This window comes from Nesoenas mayeri, assembly GCF_963082525.1.
Source record: "Nesoenas mayeri genome assembly, chromosome: 3".
Classification (NCBI taxonomy): domain Eukaryota; kingdom Metazoa; phylum Chordata; class Aves; order Columbiformes; family Columbidae; genus Nesoenas; species Nesoenas mayeri.
In genome coordinates, this window is record NC_137544.1 from 98,399,020 (window position 1) to 98,414,998 (window position 15,979).

Consider the following 15,979-nt stretch of genomic DNA (forward strand, 5'->3'; position numbering starts at 1 on the left):
TGCTGATTTCAACAGGCACTCTAAGAGCATTTTCTTCCCAGGAGAGTAATTCAGTCATGGTTACCTCTCTGCATTTAGATTTTAAACTTACTTTCTAAAGCTTTTAATGTGCTATACTCTGCCAAAACATGGCAGAGTTACATAGATATGATCAGGCAAAATAAAGGCTAGTAAAAAGATTATTTTCATAATTGCAGGCACTAAATATGAAACAAATACATCAATCTGACATGTTCTCAAAGAATCCCCTGTTCTAGCAGCTTTGGTTGTATCTGAAAATTCATATTTAAATTCCACTCTTCTTAATTGGTTAAATAAATTCTGAAATATCAAAGGAAAAGTGAGAGACCCTTAAAGTGAATCTTAAAAAAGAAAATTCATAACGGAGCTGATGTTACTAAGTGGCACAAATCTGATATTGGTATCACTATGCAGAGATAATGAGGTACACAACTGGCCTTAATTATGCGTTGCTATGCTTTCAAATTTTTATTTCTTTAAAAGTTCACTTTTTCAGACACCAGTTTTCCTGAGGTTTCACTTCAGTGGATATCAGATTCTTTTAAGGCTAGGCATCCTTTACTCCACTACATACCTTCAATCAGAGTTTTTGCTAATATACACCTAAAAAGATACAGTGATAAGTACCATTAAATCAAGATCAAACACCCAGAAGGACTCTCAAACTTTCAGACACCTGAAGGGCTTGATCCTCACCAATTCAAATCAACTAGAACAGTGGCAGTAATCTCAAGGAAACAAGATCCACAACTTATGGCCTTAAAAAATGAAAAACTGTTTGAAATGGTAAAACTAAAAGATAGGTTATTTCACAAATCATAAGCACTGGACAATAAAGGTAGACATCATTAGAGAAAAACAAGTCCTATTAATTGGACAGAAAAAAAAAAAGTCAAAATTAACTTCTGTTGCAAATCCACTTCAACTTACCTCATCCTTTTCAAGGATTCCTTTTCTCAAATGTTTATTGGTTATAAAGAGGAAAGAAATGTATAGCAAATAGTTCTGTCAGCAGAATACTGCATATTAAGAAGGCTGCGTAAACTATTCTAAAGTATGAAGTTACTCTTAGACTGATGCCATCCAGGCTCAAGTAGCCTTTTTAACAGTCCATTCCAAGACTATTAGTGACTTACGTCCAACATCCTACTGACAGCGGTTGTTACAGTAATATTGCAGGAAAAGGGGAAAAACAAAACAAAGCAAAACAAAACAAAAACAAAACACAATCCACCTATATAATTATTGAACAATATGAATTCCCACCTTTTCCTGTTGGATGGACTATACCACATCACCCTTTTTATGAAAGTTACTGAATTTAAAAGAAAAACAACATTTTCTTATCCCCATTACTCAGATCAGAATGCTTTTTCAGAAACTTGCTGCTGCAATAGAACAGACTTGGCTGCCAACTGAAAAAGTTCCTTTTTCTGCCTGGTGTTTACTCCCCAATAGATTTAGACAAGAAAACTCCATGACTTCCTACTCTTCACTATAAATAATTCCCAAAAGAAGATTCTCCAAATCATGTTCTGAAAGGCCTGCGTGGAGTCTTTCACTGTCATCATAGACTTAGTAACTCTGTTCTGAATTAAATTCCTTAAACTTCAATGCCAGAAATAGTACCTAACATTTCGCATGAAATCTTTACCAGTCTGGAGCAGCAGCAATGATGCTTTTTTCTCACTACTGGGAACACCGCTCCTGATACATTTCCCCAAAACACACCTTTTTTTGTGGCCACATCATGCCAGTAACTCATCATCACTACACAGGACTACTACTTCAGTCATTTTCAAATTACTACTTAGCAAAAGACTTTGTAAGGGATTTTGTGTTCATTACTTAGCATTTTGTAATACCAAGCTTTATCACATGCCAGTTACCCCAGTCCTTTCAGTCATGTCATTCTTCCTATATGACATCTTACTGTTCTCTTTCTGATTATGTTACCAGCTAGTATTCTCACTACATTCTTAGTACTTCTGCCAAGACCATTAATGAAAATATAACACAAGGTTGGTCCAAAGATTAATCCTCGAGGAATTCAATTGCTTTTTTGCCTCCCCCCTTCCCAGGATTATAAGCAAGTTCTTTTGAGCAGTATCTATTGCCAAGCATCCCCATAAGCATTCCCTTTAACCCTACAACTTCTCATGGCTTGTCACATCAATGCTAAACTGAACTCCAGAGAGAGGAAATCTGACGCATTTACTTTGCCTGAAAATCAGTTTTCTCACCAAAAAAAAAAAATAAGAAAGAAAGAAAGAAAGAAAAAAGAAAAAAAAAAGTGCCAAGAGGCTAGACAGTGATGAGCTATCTTCAGTAAATCCACACTGCACTTTATTCCCTTTTTCATTTACCTCCACATCTATATCTATTCCTTCAAAGATCTTTTCTAAATCCTCATATGCCACCACATCAAGACAAATAGGTCTGCATTGCCAAGATCCTTCTTCCTTCCTCTTTGTACAGGCTCTGAGTGGGATGGAGTTAAACTTCTTCACAGCATCCTTTATGATGTAGTGTTCTGAATTTGTGGTTAAAAGAGTATTGATAACACAGTAATACTTCAGCTGTTGCTGAATAGTCCTTGAACAGTGTCAAGCCTTTCTCTTTTCCCACTCTGACCCCCTATCCCACCTCAGTGGTAAGCTAGGGCTGGGCCAAGAAGCTGGGAGACAACTTAGTAAGGAGAGCTGACCTAAACTGCCTAAAGGGTTATTCCACCCTGTATAACGTCATGCTTTGCAATAAAAACTGGGGTAGAAGGACTCCAGGGAGACAGGAGTTTTACTTCCAGGGTGCTTGCTGCTCAGAGACTGGCTAGGCAGTGGCCTGCTTGTGGGAGGTGACAAGTGATCGCCTTTGTATTGTTGATTCCCTTCCCACCTCCCTTTCCTTCACCTGTTAAGCTGTCTTCATTCTGACCCCTGAGTTTCCTCCCTTTTGATATTGCTCTTCTCTCCCCTGTTCCACTGGTGAGGATGAGGTGGGGCTAGGTGCTTGGCTGTTGGCCAGCATCAATGCATGACACACTTTTTCCTAAATGTAAGCATTAGAGGCTCACCTCTGACTTGGTAGATCTGCATAATACATCTCTTTGCCAAAGGGTTTTATGCACCGGTTCCTTCAGAATTTTTGGACAAAGACCAACTGATTGCATCAGCATGTACACAATAATCTTGAAAAATTCATGTTTCTACCTCGTTATGATCACTTCTGTTTCTGTACGTTCATTTCTGTTACCCAGCTTGTTTTTGCTCTGTGACTGTTATTATCCTTAGTGAAAACAGAAACAAAGCATTTATTTAGTTTGGGGACCTTACTCAAACCATCCTTAAGCACACCTTCACTGTACACAGGTCTTGTCTTCTGACACACACACACACATAAAAAATCTTAAATGGTAAAAAGTTCCTAACAGTCATTGCAAGTCTAAATCACTTTCACATCCTTACAGTTTTATTTTATCCCTACACAGCATTCTCTATGAATTTGCTTCCCCATTTCCCAGTGCTTTCAGACTCTATCATCTTGAACTGCAAAGGTGCTTATTCACTCAGATAAGCATGGGCACTACAACTCTAATTTTTTTCCTTTAAGGACAGACAGTTTTCTTAATTCTATTATTTTTATTTTCAGTAACCTCCAGGTCTTTTTTCAATACAACTTCTGGGCTCTGAAGTTCACCTTTTTTTATTAAAGTAGCCTTATTTTTTTTTGTTCTCTTCAAATCCTCAAAGTGTACCTACAGAACCAATGAACTGTTTATTCTTCTGTTTCATCTGAGTCTAGTTACGAATACTCAACATTATTCTTGAGACATGTCTAATAATGCTCTCATCACCTAAAAAAAGCTCATATCCAGACTTTCTGTTCAGCAACTACTCAATGAAGAAACTTTTCATGCAGAACACACAGGAATGTTTGGATCCTGCTCCTGTTAGAACTTTCTTTTCCCAGCTTTAAACTGGAGCATAAGTCTCTGCAAAGACACAGTTCTTAGCCATAGTTCTCCCTAGCAAATTACACATCTAAATCCACACCCAAGGGCTTAAATTCCTAGAGAATCTCAGTACAATTCATTTGCTAGCCTTCTCTTCCCTTAGAATTATTTTATTCCAAAAAAATTATTTTCAATCTGTGCTGTCCTTTCTTCTTTCCTTCCCTCTTATCATTTAATTACTATTTGGTGCTATTCCACCATTTACTTTTCCTTTTTATCATTCCTGAATAGGCATATGCTCCTACATCTGAATTCCAAACATATCTGCCACCCTGTCATACTTCTGCTCTGTCTAAATTCAGTTTCACACATGTAACCAGTAGTTCACACTCCTCTGTCACATTTATACACAAATATTTCAGTTTTTACCACTGATCCTGTTTGCAGGCTCCAGCTCCTACTGACTGCTTGGCTTTGGAAACCTTTAGCCCAAATCACTCTCATATTAGTCATACCCCTGTTCAGAGGTGGACTTCAACCCTAGCTCCCTGGCACAGCAGTCTCTCTCATGGTCAGCTACATCACTCACACACATGTTCTTCACAAACTACAACCAACCTGCTAAAAAAACAAACACAAAAATTCATCAATCTGCCATGAACGTTTCTCAAAACCAAACCCCGCAGTCTCTCTCAGCTGTTATTCCTGTCACCAGCTTGGCATGCAAAGCCTCGTGCCTGAATCCTCAATTCTTTGGTTGCAGCCACTGGATCTCCCAGCCAGCCCACTCGTTCTTTGCCCATGTATTGTGACAAGCAAGAGGCACAAAGTCCCTGTGAGCAAACCAACAAGTATTGCTTTTGTTTTTCTTTTCCTCAGGGGTAGAATTAGACACCTCTACTTGCTAACACTGTATCAGTAAGTTCTAGCATTTAGTTAAAAACTTTTGTCATAAATCAGACTCACCCCAAATTAGACGTATCTGTAATTTGGTCTGCAGTCACTGAGAAATAAAGCATCATCTCATAAATTAGTTTTCCTCCCTGTTTACTGCCCAAACATACAATACTGTGCATAGCTTTCAGCAATAATTTGCAATACACTGTGGAGAATACCTGGTCAAGTTTTTATTCAATACAATTTCCTAGGTAAGTATTTTGACACACTGTTGTCATCTGTGCTTCCTCCACAGATCTAAACCACAATAGAATTTAAAAGAAAAGCTACTGTTAAAAATTCTGTAGCCTTTTTCATCGTCTTAAGGAAACTCCTTTATTCAAATATGTATCATCATGCTATATAAATATATATCATCATCGATATATATATCATCACGGACAGCTGCTAAAAAAAAGGCCAAGAGTCAAAAGACCAGACACAACCAAAACTTTGCCTGAAGTTTCATAGCCAGACCTAGTGCTAAATGGATCACGCTGCAGGCACTATCATCTTTAATGGAAAGTTGACTCCTACAATACCGCAGATCACAGAATGAAAGGTGGTTCTACCACCAAAGGTGGTACCAAAGGTATTTCAGCCTGGTGTCCCTTTAAAGGCTGATAAGCTACACTTCTTTACACCTCCTATGCATTGAACAGCTTCCCCCAAAGAAACAAAGGACCAAATGCTACAGAATGCTTGAAGGTTCTTTGTAATACAATTTGAGATATGTGTGTGTGTATTTAAATCCAGCCCTTTCACTCTGCACTTTGCTATCCCAGGCTTCAGCAGTTTTTGAGGCTAGTAGAAAATGTGGCTGACAGCAACAGCAGTAATATAGCACCCTTGGAGTGTTTGAAGTGTAAAGTTCATTAGTTCTACCTTAAGGTCACTCTTTTAATCCAACAGCCAAAATCTTATTCACACTACCATGCTGTTATCCTGGAAAAAGAAAACTGCAAAAAAAATCAAGACGTCAGCTTAGATACTCCTTACAAGTGACAAGATCAGCACTAAAAAATCCAAATCACAGTCAATACCTTTTAGCAAGTTTCAAGAAACTTGTTTCAAGAAACAGCAAAACTACGCTTCATTGTGCTGTAAACCAAATGAAATTTAATAGAACGGATAAAGGAAATGAAGGAAAGAGAAGATAAACATTTCAATACCTGATAATTGTGTTTTATAATTATTAGTTGAACTTGGCTTACAAATAGAATTTACTGGAGCATCTGCTGGGAATTACAAGACATGCAAATAACTGAATTTTAATTTCTTCTGTGTTTGTTTACTGATTTTTGTACATACAGTTTAAATTTTAACAAACTCGATTTTGTTTTATCCTCAGTGGATATTTGTACACTTATTAAAAAGTTATGTCAACAGAAGACTTCTAGAACACAAGGATTGTGTTTTCAAAATTCTGAATCATATTTTTAAAATACAAGTTAAAGGCTCTGTAACTTACTAGATGGCACAAACTCATACATGATTACTTATGTGCAGTGTAAGCAGTTTTTAACATTAAATGGGATATACCTCTAAGATCAGTACATTAGTATGTATAGATGAGGATGGCATTGTCTTTTTTAGGAAATAGTCTCAGAGACCCAAGACTTATTGTTAATGTTAGAAATACTCATGTTCTTAAGGGTGAGAATTTTTAGTCATCTGCTCAGAAGAACAAGCACAGCATTTCTTTGTAGTGCTAAATTAGCAAATGCCTCAAAATGAGCTCTCAAATTAAGATCCTTGCCTACAAGACTCAAGTGTTATCCAGTTATATCCCCCAATTTACCCTTTTATATTTATACAGTTATACCATTCTCACACAAATGATGTAGTCCAACAAATATTAATGGTTTTTATTTTACTCACCTGCACACTAAGATGAATCCATTTCTTCACAAGAATTCTCCCCAGTGTCATTACTTTTATTGGTGGCTGCAAACCATTTACTGTGCGATAATAAAACATGGTCTCTTTCTCAGAGATTGTGAGTTTGAACACAGTCTGCCCATCAATAGCCTTTTCTATCACACACCTTTGGAAATAACCAAGAAAAACAACATAAGGTCAGAGGCACACACATATACACATTCTTGCCAAGGTGCTATCCTGTAAAGTGATGCTAACCAGAATGCATTAAAATAAACGTTAAAAATACAGCTCTTGAGAAGATGCTCAGTGACAGTGAAAGTCACAGGATGTACTAAGTGTAAAAGAATTTTAACAAAGATATTTTCTGTTTGTAAGGGGTTTTTTTGTTTTGGTTTGGCTTTAATTTAGGGCATGCAACCTAAATTGATTTGGGAGTAGAAGAGGGGTCCACATTGCCTCCTCTCTTCAGGGCTCTGTGACAGAGACCACAAAAAACAATACAAATGACACGTTCTGGAAGTCTTCCAGTTTTCCACCAAATCTGTCCAGGTAAGACAGCAACATCGCCAGCTTCCCCTATGCTTCCCCTTTGACACAGCCTTTCTTTAACCTAAGAGAACCAGAGCAAGATAAGAAAGCTATCCAGTCACTTGCTATTTTTTTCCCTGAAAGATTTCCCATCAATGTCAAACACAACACTGACATATAAAGTACAAAGAATACCATTTGTAACAACCCACAGTGCATAACTAGCTGCCGAAATACTTTTACCAATCTGATCACCAAGATGCTCAGGGTCCTGGGAACACACAGGCTATGTATGCTCATGAAACAGCTGCGTATTTTATTAAGGTAATCATTAGTACAACAAAAGCTATGAAGTTCTGCATTCCCATTTCAGCTGCTTGGGAAATCCAGTCCCCAATTTACTGACCCATGAAGGGCCAAATATTTTAACAGCTACAACAGACTGCATTAGTGCACCAAGTCACAACGGAAAAGCATATAAAATTTGTATTAAATCAGGATTTACTTAGATGCATTTCAGAAAAAAAAACAAACACACCTTATCCACCGATAAGCATCTTCAGTTACTACGCATTTACAAAAGAAAAGTATCAAAAATGCTGTTCTTTGATACTGCCATTATTTACTGATTCATCTTTAAATCCAAGAGAAAAATTAATTGATTTTAACTGTCACCATTTTAGGCTGCTGGAATGTTGTCAACCAAACAACTTGCAAAATGCAGACTTTTGTTTTCCAGACTTTACAAAAGACACATTTCTTAATATATTGTTGACCGGTCTTTTCCATATTTTGTTTGCTTGTAAACACGCTAGTTTTGCTAGATAATAAATGTGAGGGAAGGTTCAGCTAAGTAGCAAAATATTTAGGAACTGGATTTACCCAGTTCCTGGATAAACAATAATTGGATAATCCGGGTTTTTTTGTTTATTTTAGTTATCTAAACCAAATATCCCCACATTGTTTTTATTCCCAAAGGTGTCATGACTTTAAGAAGGGAAGTGACCTTGATGTACATCACTTTGAAAACTAGAAAGAACAAATGTGAATTGTGACTCATGTTGAAAGATTAAAAAAAAAAAAAAAAAAAAAAAAAGAAAGAAAGAAAAACCAAAGTAGTGCTAACATAGGTGAAATAGACATAACCATTATTATTTCTGACTCAGAATGATTTTTCACTCCAGCCATGACTACAGAGAGAAACCACTGTCCTTTGTGAAGTTTCCGACTTCTGGTAACCTGCAGTCCCACATAGCAAATTCCTGACTATGTAATTCTGTATGGTGGGGTTGGAGGGAGAGACAGCAAGCAACACAAATCTGCTCTGTCAGCTTTCAAAGAGAAAACTATTCTAGAGAATCTAACACAGCTGCGTTGGTGATCCCCACACATGAACTGGAGCACTTGCAAATGGGAACATCTGCACAGGTTCATAATCAGATGTATGGTATCTTAAGGCAACTCCCCCTTTCAGTCTGATTCCTAATGTAAAACGGCTGAATGGATAAAAAGGAATAGGATATGATCTTAGTCCTTTAGAAAAATAAAGTTAAAAAAATACATCTACTGCTCACTGAACAATCAGGCCATTCCCTCGACCCTTTTGCATATGAAAGTCTCCAGCTCATTTGCCTCCCATCGCCAATGTCTTCTGGTCATCTAACATCCAATTATCCCAGTTCACACTGAATTTATATAAACTGCTCATAATGATTACTTATATATGCTAAGCTTCTACTCTTATTCTTCTCCTGTTCCATTGTGAAGGGTTATCATCATATACACTTCCCTACATTGTGCTAAGGCTTACTTACAGGCCATGACCAGGTTTACTGGAAGCATTTATAGCTGATGAGTACATGTAGTAAGAGAGAAAACATGGGGAAAGAAAATTCAGGGACAAGCTCTGCTCACTTACTGCCTAAAGGGAAGGTAAATTTAGACTGGAGTACAAATGTCATTTTTTTTCTCACTATTCTCTTGCTTTTATTCAAGATTTTCAGTTTGCAGTGACTTGAAAGCACACCTACAAATATCTATACTATACATCTTAGAAGAACATTAGGGCTTCAAATAAATCTGCCATGTGACCTGTCTCTTTGTATGAAAGCATATTCTTTCCCAGATTCACGTAAGAAAACTCGTTATATGAAACTGATGAAGAAATTTCTTGGTGTCTTTGATTGCTCGCATATATTTGCTCCCTCAGAATATCACAATTTTTAAAGGACCCTCAGACTTTGGATCCTTGCATCAGTATCTCATGGCCAGCCAGCACAGTAACTTCTTACAGAAATATCCTGCTATTCTCTCACATGGGCACGTGCCTAACAGAGAAAAGTCACAGTCTTTACAAGGAGGCAATGGGATGCTGCACAGCAACACTCCCAGCTTCTTTCCTAAGCATTCGCTAGCAGCCAGACCATTTACCATTCGGCATGAAGAAACACATTAGTATGGCATGTCCAAAAATCATGGGTCTACTGTACTCGATGTTAAAGTACTTTGCCAGTAAACAAAATACCCTGTTCAACTTTATTATTCTACTGGTAAAATGAGTGGCTGGTTCTGGCTCATCTTCCTAGTGTTTTGGTGACAGCACAAAGACTTGGTTAGAATGAGTCCTGGTTCTGTCTCTCTGCTGTGATAATGGGGTTTAAAAGGTCTCACAAATTAACATCCAACAGGGACAATTCCCCATCAGGGACTGCAAAATGTAGGACATCTGGTAAGTCAAACTCCTTCTGCCAACCTGAAAGACTCACTAAACCAATACGCTAAAAGGAAAAACATTAGTTTGGTGTTAAACTACTTCTCTTTTGTAGGATGCCTCCCGAGTCAAGCTTCAGTGGTTATTCATGTGTCATTACTGTTTTGCCTCAACTGGAGCTCTGCATGCCTTTTATGAAGAAATGAAAATTAACACCCTTATTGCTGTGAACAGTGAAAAAGGGTCTGAACAGTGGCATATCAGCCTGTCCACTGGAATGGCTGTTGTCCAACTTCTGTTTTCAGGACTGCACTCTACTATTGCCATTGCTACATGTTGAGTAGCAGCAATCTCACAAAGAAGAAGAATGAAGTGATCTATTAGAAAAATGGAATGAAAACATTTAGATTTTAAAGTGATCTATAAAACCCACTGAACAGGAATATGTACACTCTGTAGTTATTAACACAGTAGCAATTGAAGGCTAATGTTTTACACTATTCCATGGATAATCAGACATCGGTAGAGTCTCGTTTCTACACAGCACTTAATCATTTGAAACCAAGGACATACATTTCATTGTTTTAGGCTCCATGCAAGCAAAAGCCTATCCCCTTGACAAAAGAGTTTCATGGATGTCTTTCAACACATCACTGCAACAGCTTGCTTGAAAATTAGCAGGACATTTCTACTTCCAGTTAGGCATATGCTCTGCTGAACAAGACTGATATGCCCATGTGTGTATGGACACGAACTCATGGCATAGGACAACCTTAGGAATAGACTCTCTGGCATTGAAGATTCAAACATTATATAGGAAATACTGTCCACAAAACACAATAGGCTAAAACTCTAGAGACACATACCTTCAGCTGAGCCAATTTAACTTGAGCCCAAACTAAAGTCATTTTTGCTCCCCAGATCTCATTTATTTCCCCTCCATAACCACCATTTCTATAGCTAGGTTTATTTTTTAAAAGTAATTATCCTTGCATAAAGCAGACTGTAATTTTAGATATATTATAATTTTAGACATTTCTGTTGTTTCTGATCATTTTCCCACCCCTAGACAACTTACTATTTCACAGCAGCATGCAAAATAAGTATCAAGAATGCTACAATAGAGCAAATCATTATTTGCATTCTACTAAGCTGTAAGCACAAAAACATTTGTACATATATTCTGAAGGAATGTACTATACTTGAGTGCTTCGCTTTAAAGAGGATCTGCACAAGCAGGATAAGAAAGAATATGAGGCCCTGTATTTTGCGATAGATGAAGGGAACTTTTTTGCAGGATTTTCAATACAGTTTTCAGAAAGCAAGTTTTTCATGATAGTAAGGCCCAGTCGAGCTGAAGGCCACTTATAACAGCAATATTTGCAAAAAATGTAACATGTAGACAAATAAGAGAGGGAGTATGCTTAGCCATGTCTATTTTGTAAGCATCTAGTGAAACTTCACTAGCAGCTTGAATAGTGTTGAAGTAGCAACGCTATTGTTCAGTCAGCATTCCCCAGACCTTCCAGAAACACTATGACCACTCTTCTATACCTCTGAAATACTCATTTTGGGGGTTTCCTTGTTTGTTTTTAAGGAGTAAACTTGTGTTGTGAGATTCCTAAAATTTTAGATTATTTTTTTCCATCATGAAAGCAGCAACAGCCCAAACCCCTGACATGTTTTTCTAGCAACTTTTAGAAGAAGGAATGTGAATTAGACATACACGTTTAGATTTTTAATAATAGACCCACATATTACGTATGAATAGTTCCCACAGAAAGCAATTGGAGCATCATCTGAGTCAACGCCACTGAAACTGAACCTACTTGTCTTGACATTTGCGAAGACCCCAACCTAAATACACCTTTAAAACGTCAGAGTTTCTCACTGTACTGTTTTAAAATTTTAAATACCTTGCTAATAATGACCATGAGTACAATGATCAATTTTTTTAAGAGCACCAGGAAAGTAAACACCTTCAATACTACTTACATTACACCTTCTTGCTCAGGTTTCAACCATACAGTTAACGTAAATGAAGCTGCAAGCCTCAGGGAACGGGGAGTAGAGAAGCAATCCTTGTGGTTATGAAAAATAAAACTGGAAGCGTTGCTGAAGGAACCTGGATGCAAGTCCCTTTTGTCCTCGGTGATACAGGTACCAAGGCCTTCTGAAAGAAGCAGTCTGTAGGGAGAAGGTGACGACCTGTATGGACATTCCTGAACACAAAACCTCCGGGTGCAGGACAGAATACTTTCAACAGCTACTGAGCTATGACAAAAAGTACTTCGGTCTGGCAGCCCACAAGTGGCTTGAGTTGGCACGATTGACACGTTCTTGAAAGCTCCCACATTTTCAAGCCTAGGGAAATGTCCCTGAGAGCTGACCAACACAAAAGAGTCATAATAAGTTAAGATTAATGTTTCAATAGCATGAAACAAGAAACGACACCTCAAGGAAAGAGCCCGGTAATTCATGTTTACAAAAAAGCTCCTCCTGATTAAAGCATCCGTAAATAAATAATGATGTCCATGTCGGTAGCAGTGTCCTCAGGTAGTACACTTTAAGAGTTTATGAAGCATTTCATCTTCAAAACACTCATGCAAGGACTCAGTCGCAGGGGACATCTGTGTCTTCTAACCAGCGAAACACACAAGGGTGACAGCCAGTATCTGCAAACCACAGAAAACAGACACAATTCACTGGAGGAATGTGCCCCTTTTGCACTAACAGAGGTGATGCCCTGCTAGAGATACCAAGGGTTTGAATGCTCTTTCCAAATTTCAACCAGCAGGCCCATCTGCAAACCAGCAAAAGCCAAGAAGTCTCTCTAAGTGAGGTCAACGGTTCTAGGCCAGCTCAAGCCTGCGCGGGCTCAGAGCCGAGCAGGGTTTATCCCCGATCAGTCACGTCATGCCAGGCCGACGCTCAGCTTTACAGTTTAAGGTAACGAGAACAGCGTAAGGCAGCAAACCAGGGCATGCAACTTCAGCCCCCGAGCGTCTTTCCCGAGGGTTTCAAACTACACTTGACTGAACCTCACGCTTGCATTCCCCCCGGTGCTTACCTGCGCTTTACATCGCCACCTGGGAGCCACCCGGCGCCATGCCCACCGCGCTATTTCGGGGTAGGCTGGGGGACACCCCCCTGCCTCCGCTCCTGGGCACCCTGGGAACAGCAGCCCGAGCCCCAGGAACGTCTCTCTACCGTTCCCTGAAGTTCACAGGCCGCTTCGTGCCCTTACCCCGCCGCCCACCTCACGCTGCTCGTTTCAGCTCTCGGCAAAGCTGATTAAAACCCCCTTCCCCATCTGTCCCGTGTGGATCTAACAGCGAACGCCTGCGCCGGGGCTCACCGGCGGGCAGGGCAGGGCAGGGCAAGGGCAGGCGGCGAACGGCGCGACCGCAGCCGATGGAGAAGTTGTTTTCCCGTTATTGACTCCGCCGGGAAGAGGAGCGCGGAGAGCGGCGCGGCGCCCGGCGGCTCCCCCGGCAACGCCGCCCGCGGTCGCCCGGCAACGCCGCGGTCTCTTCCCCGCCCCCGCGGCCCGGGACCGCCAACCCCGCCCGCCCCGTTTAAAGCGGCCGCAGCAGCAGCGGGCGGCGGCAGCCCCGGGAGCACCGCTCCGTCCTTCTGCCCTTACCCGGCTTAGTTTTACACACCCCAGCCCTCCCCCGAGAGGCCCTTTCGCTGCTGCTCGGGTGCGCGGAATGAAATATTTAAGGCGGCCCCGGGCAGCCGCCCTGCGGGTGTGTGGTTCAATGTCGGTGGGGTCAGGGCGGCTTTTGGGAGGTGCGAGACCTTCTGTAAGGCGCGTTTGTCAAGTTCTGACTTGTAAAGTTTTGGAAGAGACAAAGTAGTTGTCCCTCGGCCCGATTTTCTTAAGTTTTGCGGTCAGACTTGCACTGGGCAGGGACAGGGGAATGAATTTCTTTCACACACTGAAACAAGTGTGGGATCTTGAAGACCAACAGAGGACCACAAACAAGAGCAAATAATTCTCATAGGTACACCTTCCACAGCAAAAAAAGTGCAAAGAAGAAACCTTGTCAGGACCTTCAAATGCTTTTGACATGAACCTCAGCTCTGTCTTTAGTATGGCTTTGCAAAGCAAACACAAACAAGCTTCAAAGTTGACATCAGTGATCTAAGCATGAGCTACAATAGGTGCTTTGTATGTATTTCTGAATAGAGAGGCACCAATTAATGCATCCCCTGAAGATAAAAAAAGTGTCTATAGGTTTTATCTTCATTATGGAATTTGGATGAGCTGCAACCTGGCTGGTATATTTCCTAACAATTTCATTGAAATAACCTCTAGTAACTTGTCACCTTAGCATGTTTGGACTTCTACTAGCTACATAGTGACAAAGTTGTTTGACAACACATACAGATTTTAAGAAATCATCCTCTGTCATAATTCTTAATGTCTTTTAACAAGCCCTTCATCCCACATCAAACAAGCTCCTTGACCATTCCTTGAACATCTCTGCTTTAGTACAGATCTTTTTCCTAAGTCATAAAAGATAAATAGTAATTCCTGCTAAATTGTTATCAATCACTTTGCAATGTTTTTGTGTTCTGGTAGTTATTAAGCATTGTAGCTCTGTTGCCAGAATTGCATTCTCTGAAGTATTCAAATGTAAAGAACTGTGTTTACCACAGAAGGTATGGAGGGCGGAACATTGGTCTGAGCCATGGTGCAAGACCTCAGCACATAAAGCATTCCTAGATAAATATACTTAGACCATAGGTTGCCACAGTACCATCAACAATACAACAGTAAGAGCATTTGCACATGAAGAACCAGCCAGGTCTTTTGGAACATGATGGAAAGAGAACAGACAGAAAACAATGCAGGAATAAAAACCCAGCCATTAACCACCATCTCAGGACATCAAACGAGACAGGAACAGCTATGAGCCATGGAGCATACACCTGACAAAAGTAGGAACTTATCAAATGGCCAAAGATACCAGACTGTGACCTGTGTGTATTTCTTGGCATTCCTGAAATAAAAAAAAATCATGTTTTGCTCTATCCCACCTCTTTCTAGCAACCACAAGACCTGTTCCAAGAATCCTTGCAGTTCTAACAGGTACCCAAAAGGAAATTCAGGGCACATTCACCACAAAATGCACTTTGTTATATTTCACAAATACTTGACAGCCCCAACACCTCCACAGTATGCCATAGCATCTTTCATAGTAAGTGCTCAGTCTGGGAAAATGACTCTGCCTCACATTACACCCTCTGTCGCCAAAGATAACCAGCCCAGCACAAATCACAATTTTTTCCCTTTACATATTTCATCCAAATATACAAGGCGATAGTACAAACCTTGCAAAACCACATTGCAAGCCAACAGCACAATTACCCAGGTCAAGGATCACTACATTTTTTGTCAAGGACACCATTGTTCATCAGGAATAAAATGAATAAACTACTTGCAGGTAGTTAAATAGATGAGAAAGTGTCCAAAGGCCTTTGCAGCCAGGAACAGGCATGCGATATAACCTGTACCGTGAACTCAAAGCCTGGAAATTATTTTGAAGGAAATATTGTGGATTCTGATTACAGGAGTGTTTTGAAGGATCTTTAATATACATATATGTAAACAGGGAATCATACTAGGCAAGAAAGCGTGCTAGTATTATGCAATGAATTCTTGTGAGGAATTCATTATGCCCATTTAACAAAATTGGAATTGTGGCACAAGGAAAATGACCTCATTTGAATGCTCCAAGACTTTAGTTACAACTGTTTATCTCAGAAAACAAAGCTTCTGAGAGCCACTGGTGTGACTTTAAGCCACACAGATGCCATCGGGGAATCTGACTGCCATCAGAAAGTTGTGATATAACTGGGAGCCTGATCCTAATTATTCAACACTCTGTCCATGGCAGGTGGCATCATCCAAAAAAAAACTTCCATACTAGCTCTTT

General features: G+C 39.8%; 1 protein-coding gene across 1 annotated transcript in view; it reads right to left on the bottom strand.

Moving 5' to 3' along the window:
• USH2A (usherin) overlaps positions 1–12,538 on the bottom strand; it is a gene marked incomplete at its 3' end in the record, with an annotated part of 383,577 nt that extends 371,039 nt beyond the window's left edge. Inside the window, exons 1-2 of the mRNA XM_080341535.1 lie at positions 12,027–12,538; positions 6,791–6,956 (exon numbers count right to left, since the gene is read on the bottom strand). Of these exons, the coding sequence (XP_080197661.1) occupies positions 6,791–6,956; positions 12,027–12,511 (651 nt within the window). The 5' untranslated portion in view covers positions 12,512–12,538. The remainder of the gene's footprint in view (positions 1–6,790; positions 6,957–12,026) is intronic.
• Positions 12,539–15,979: the final 3,441 nt, after the last annotated feature.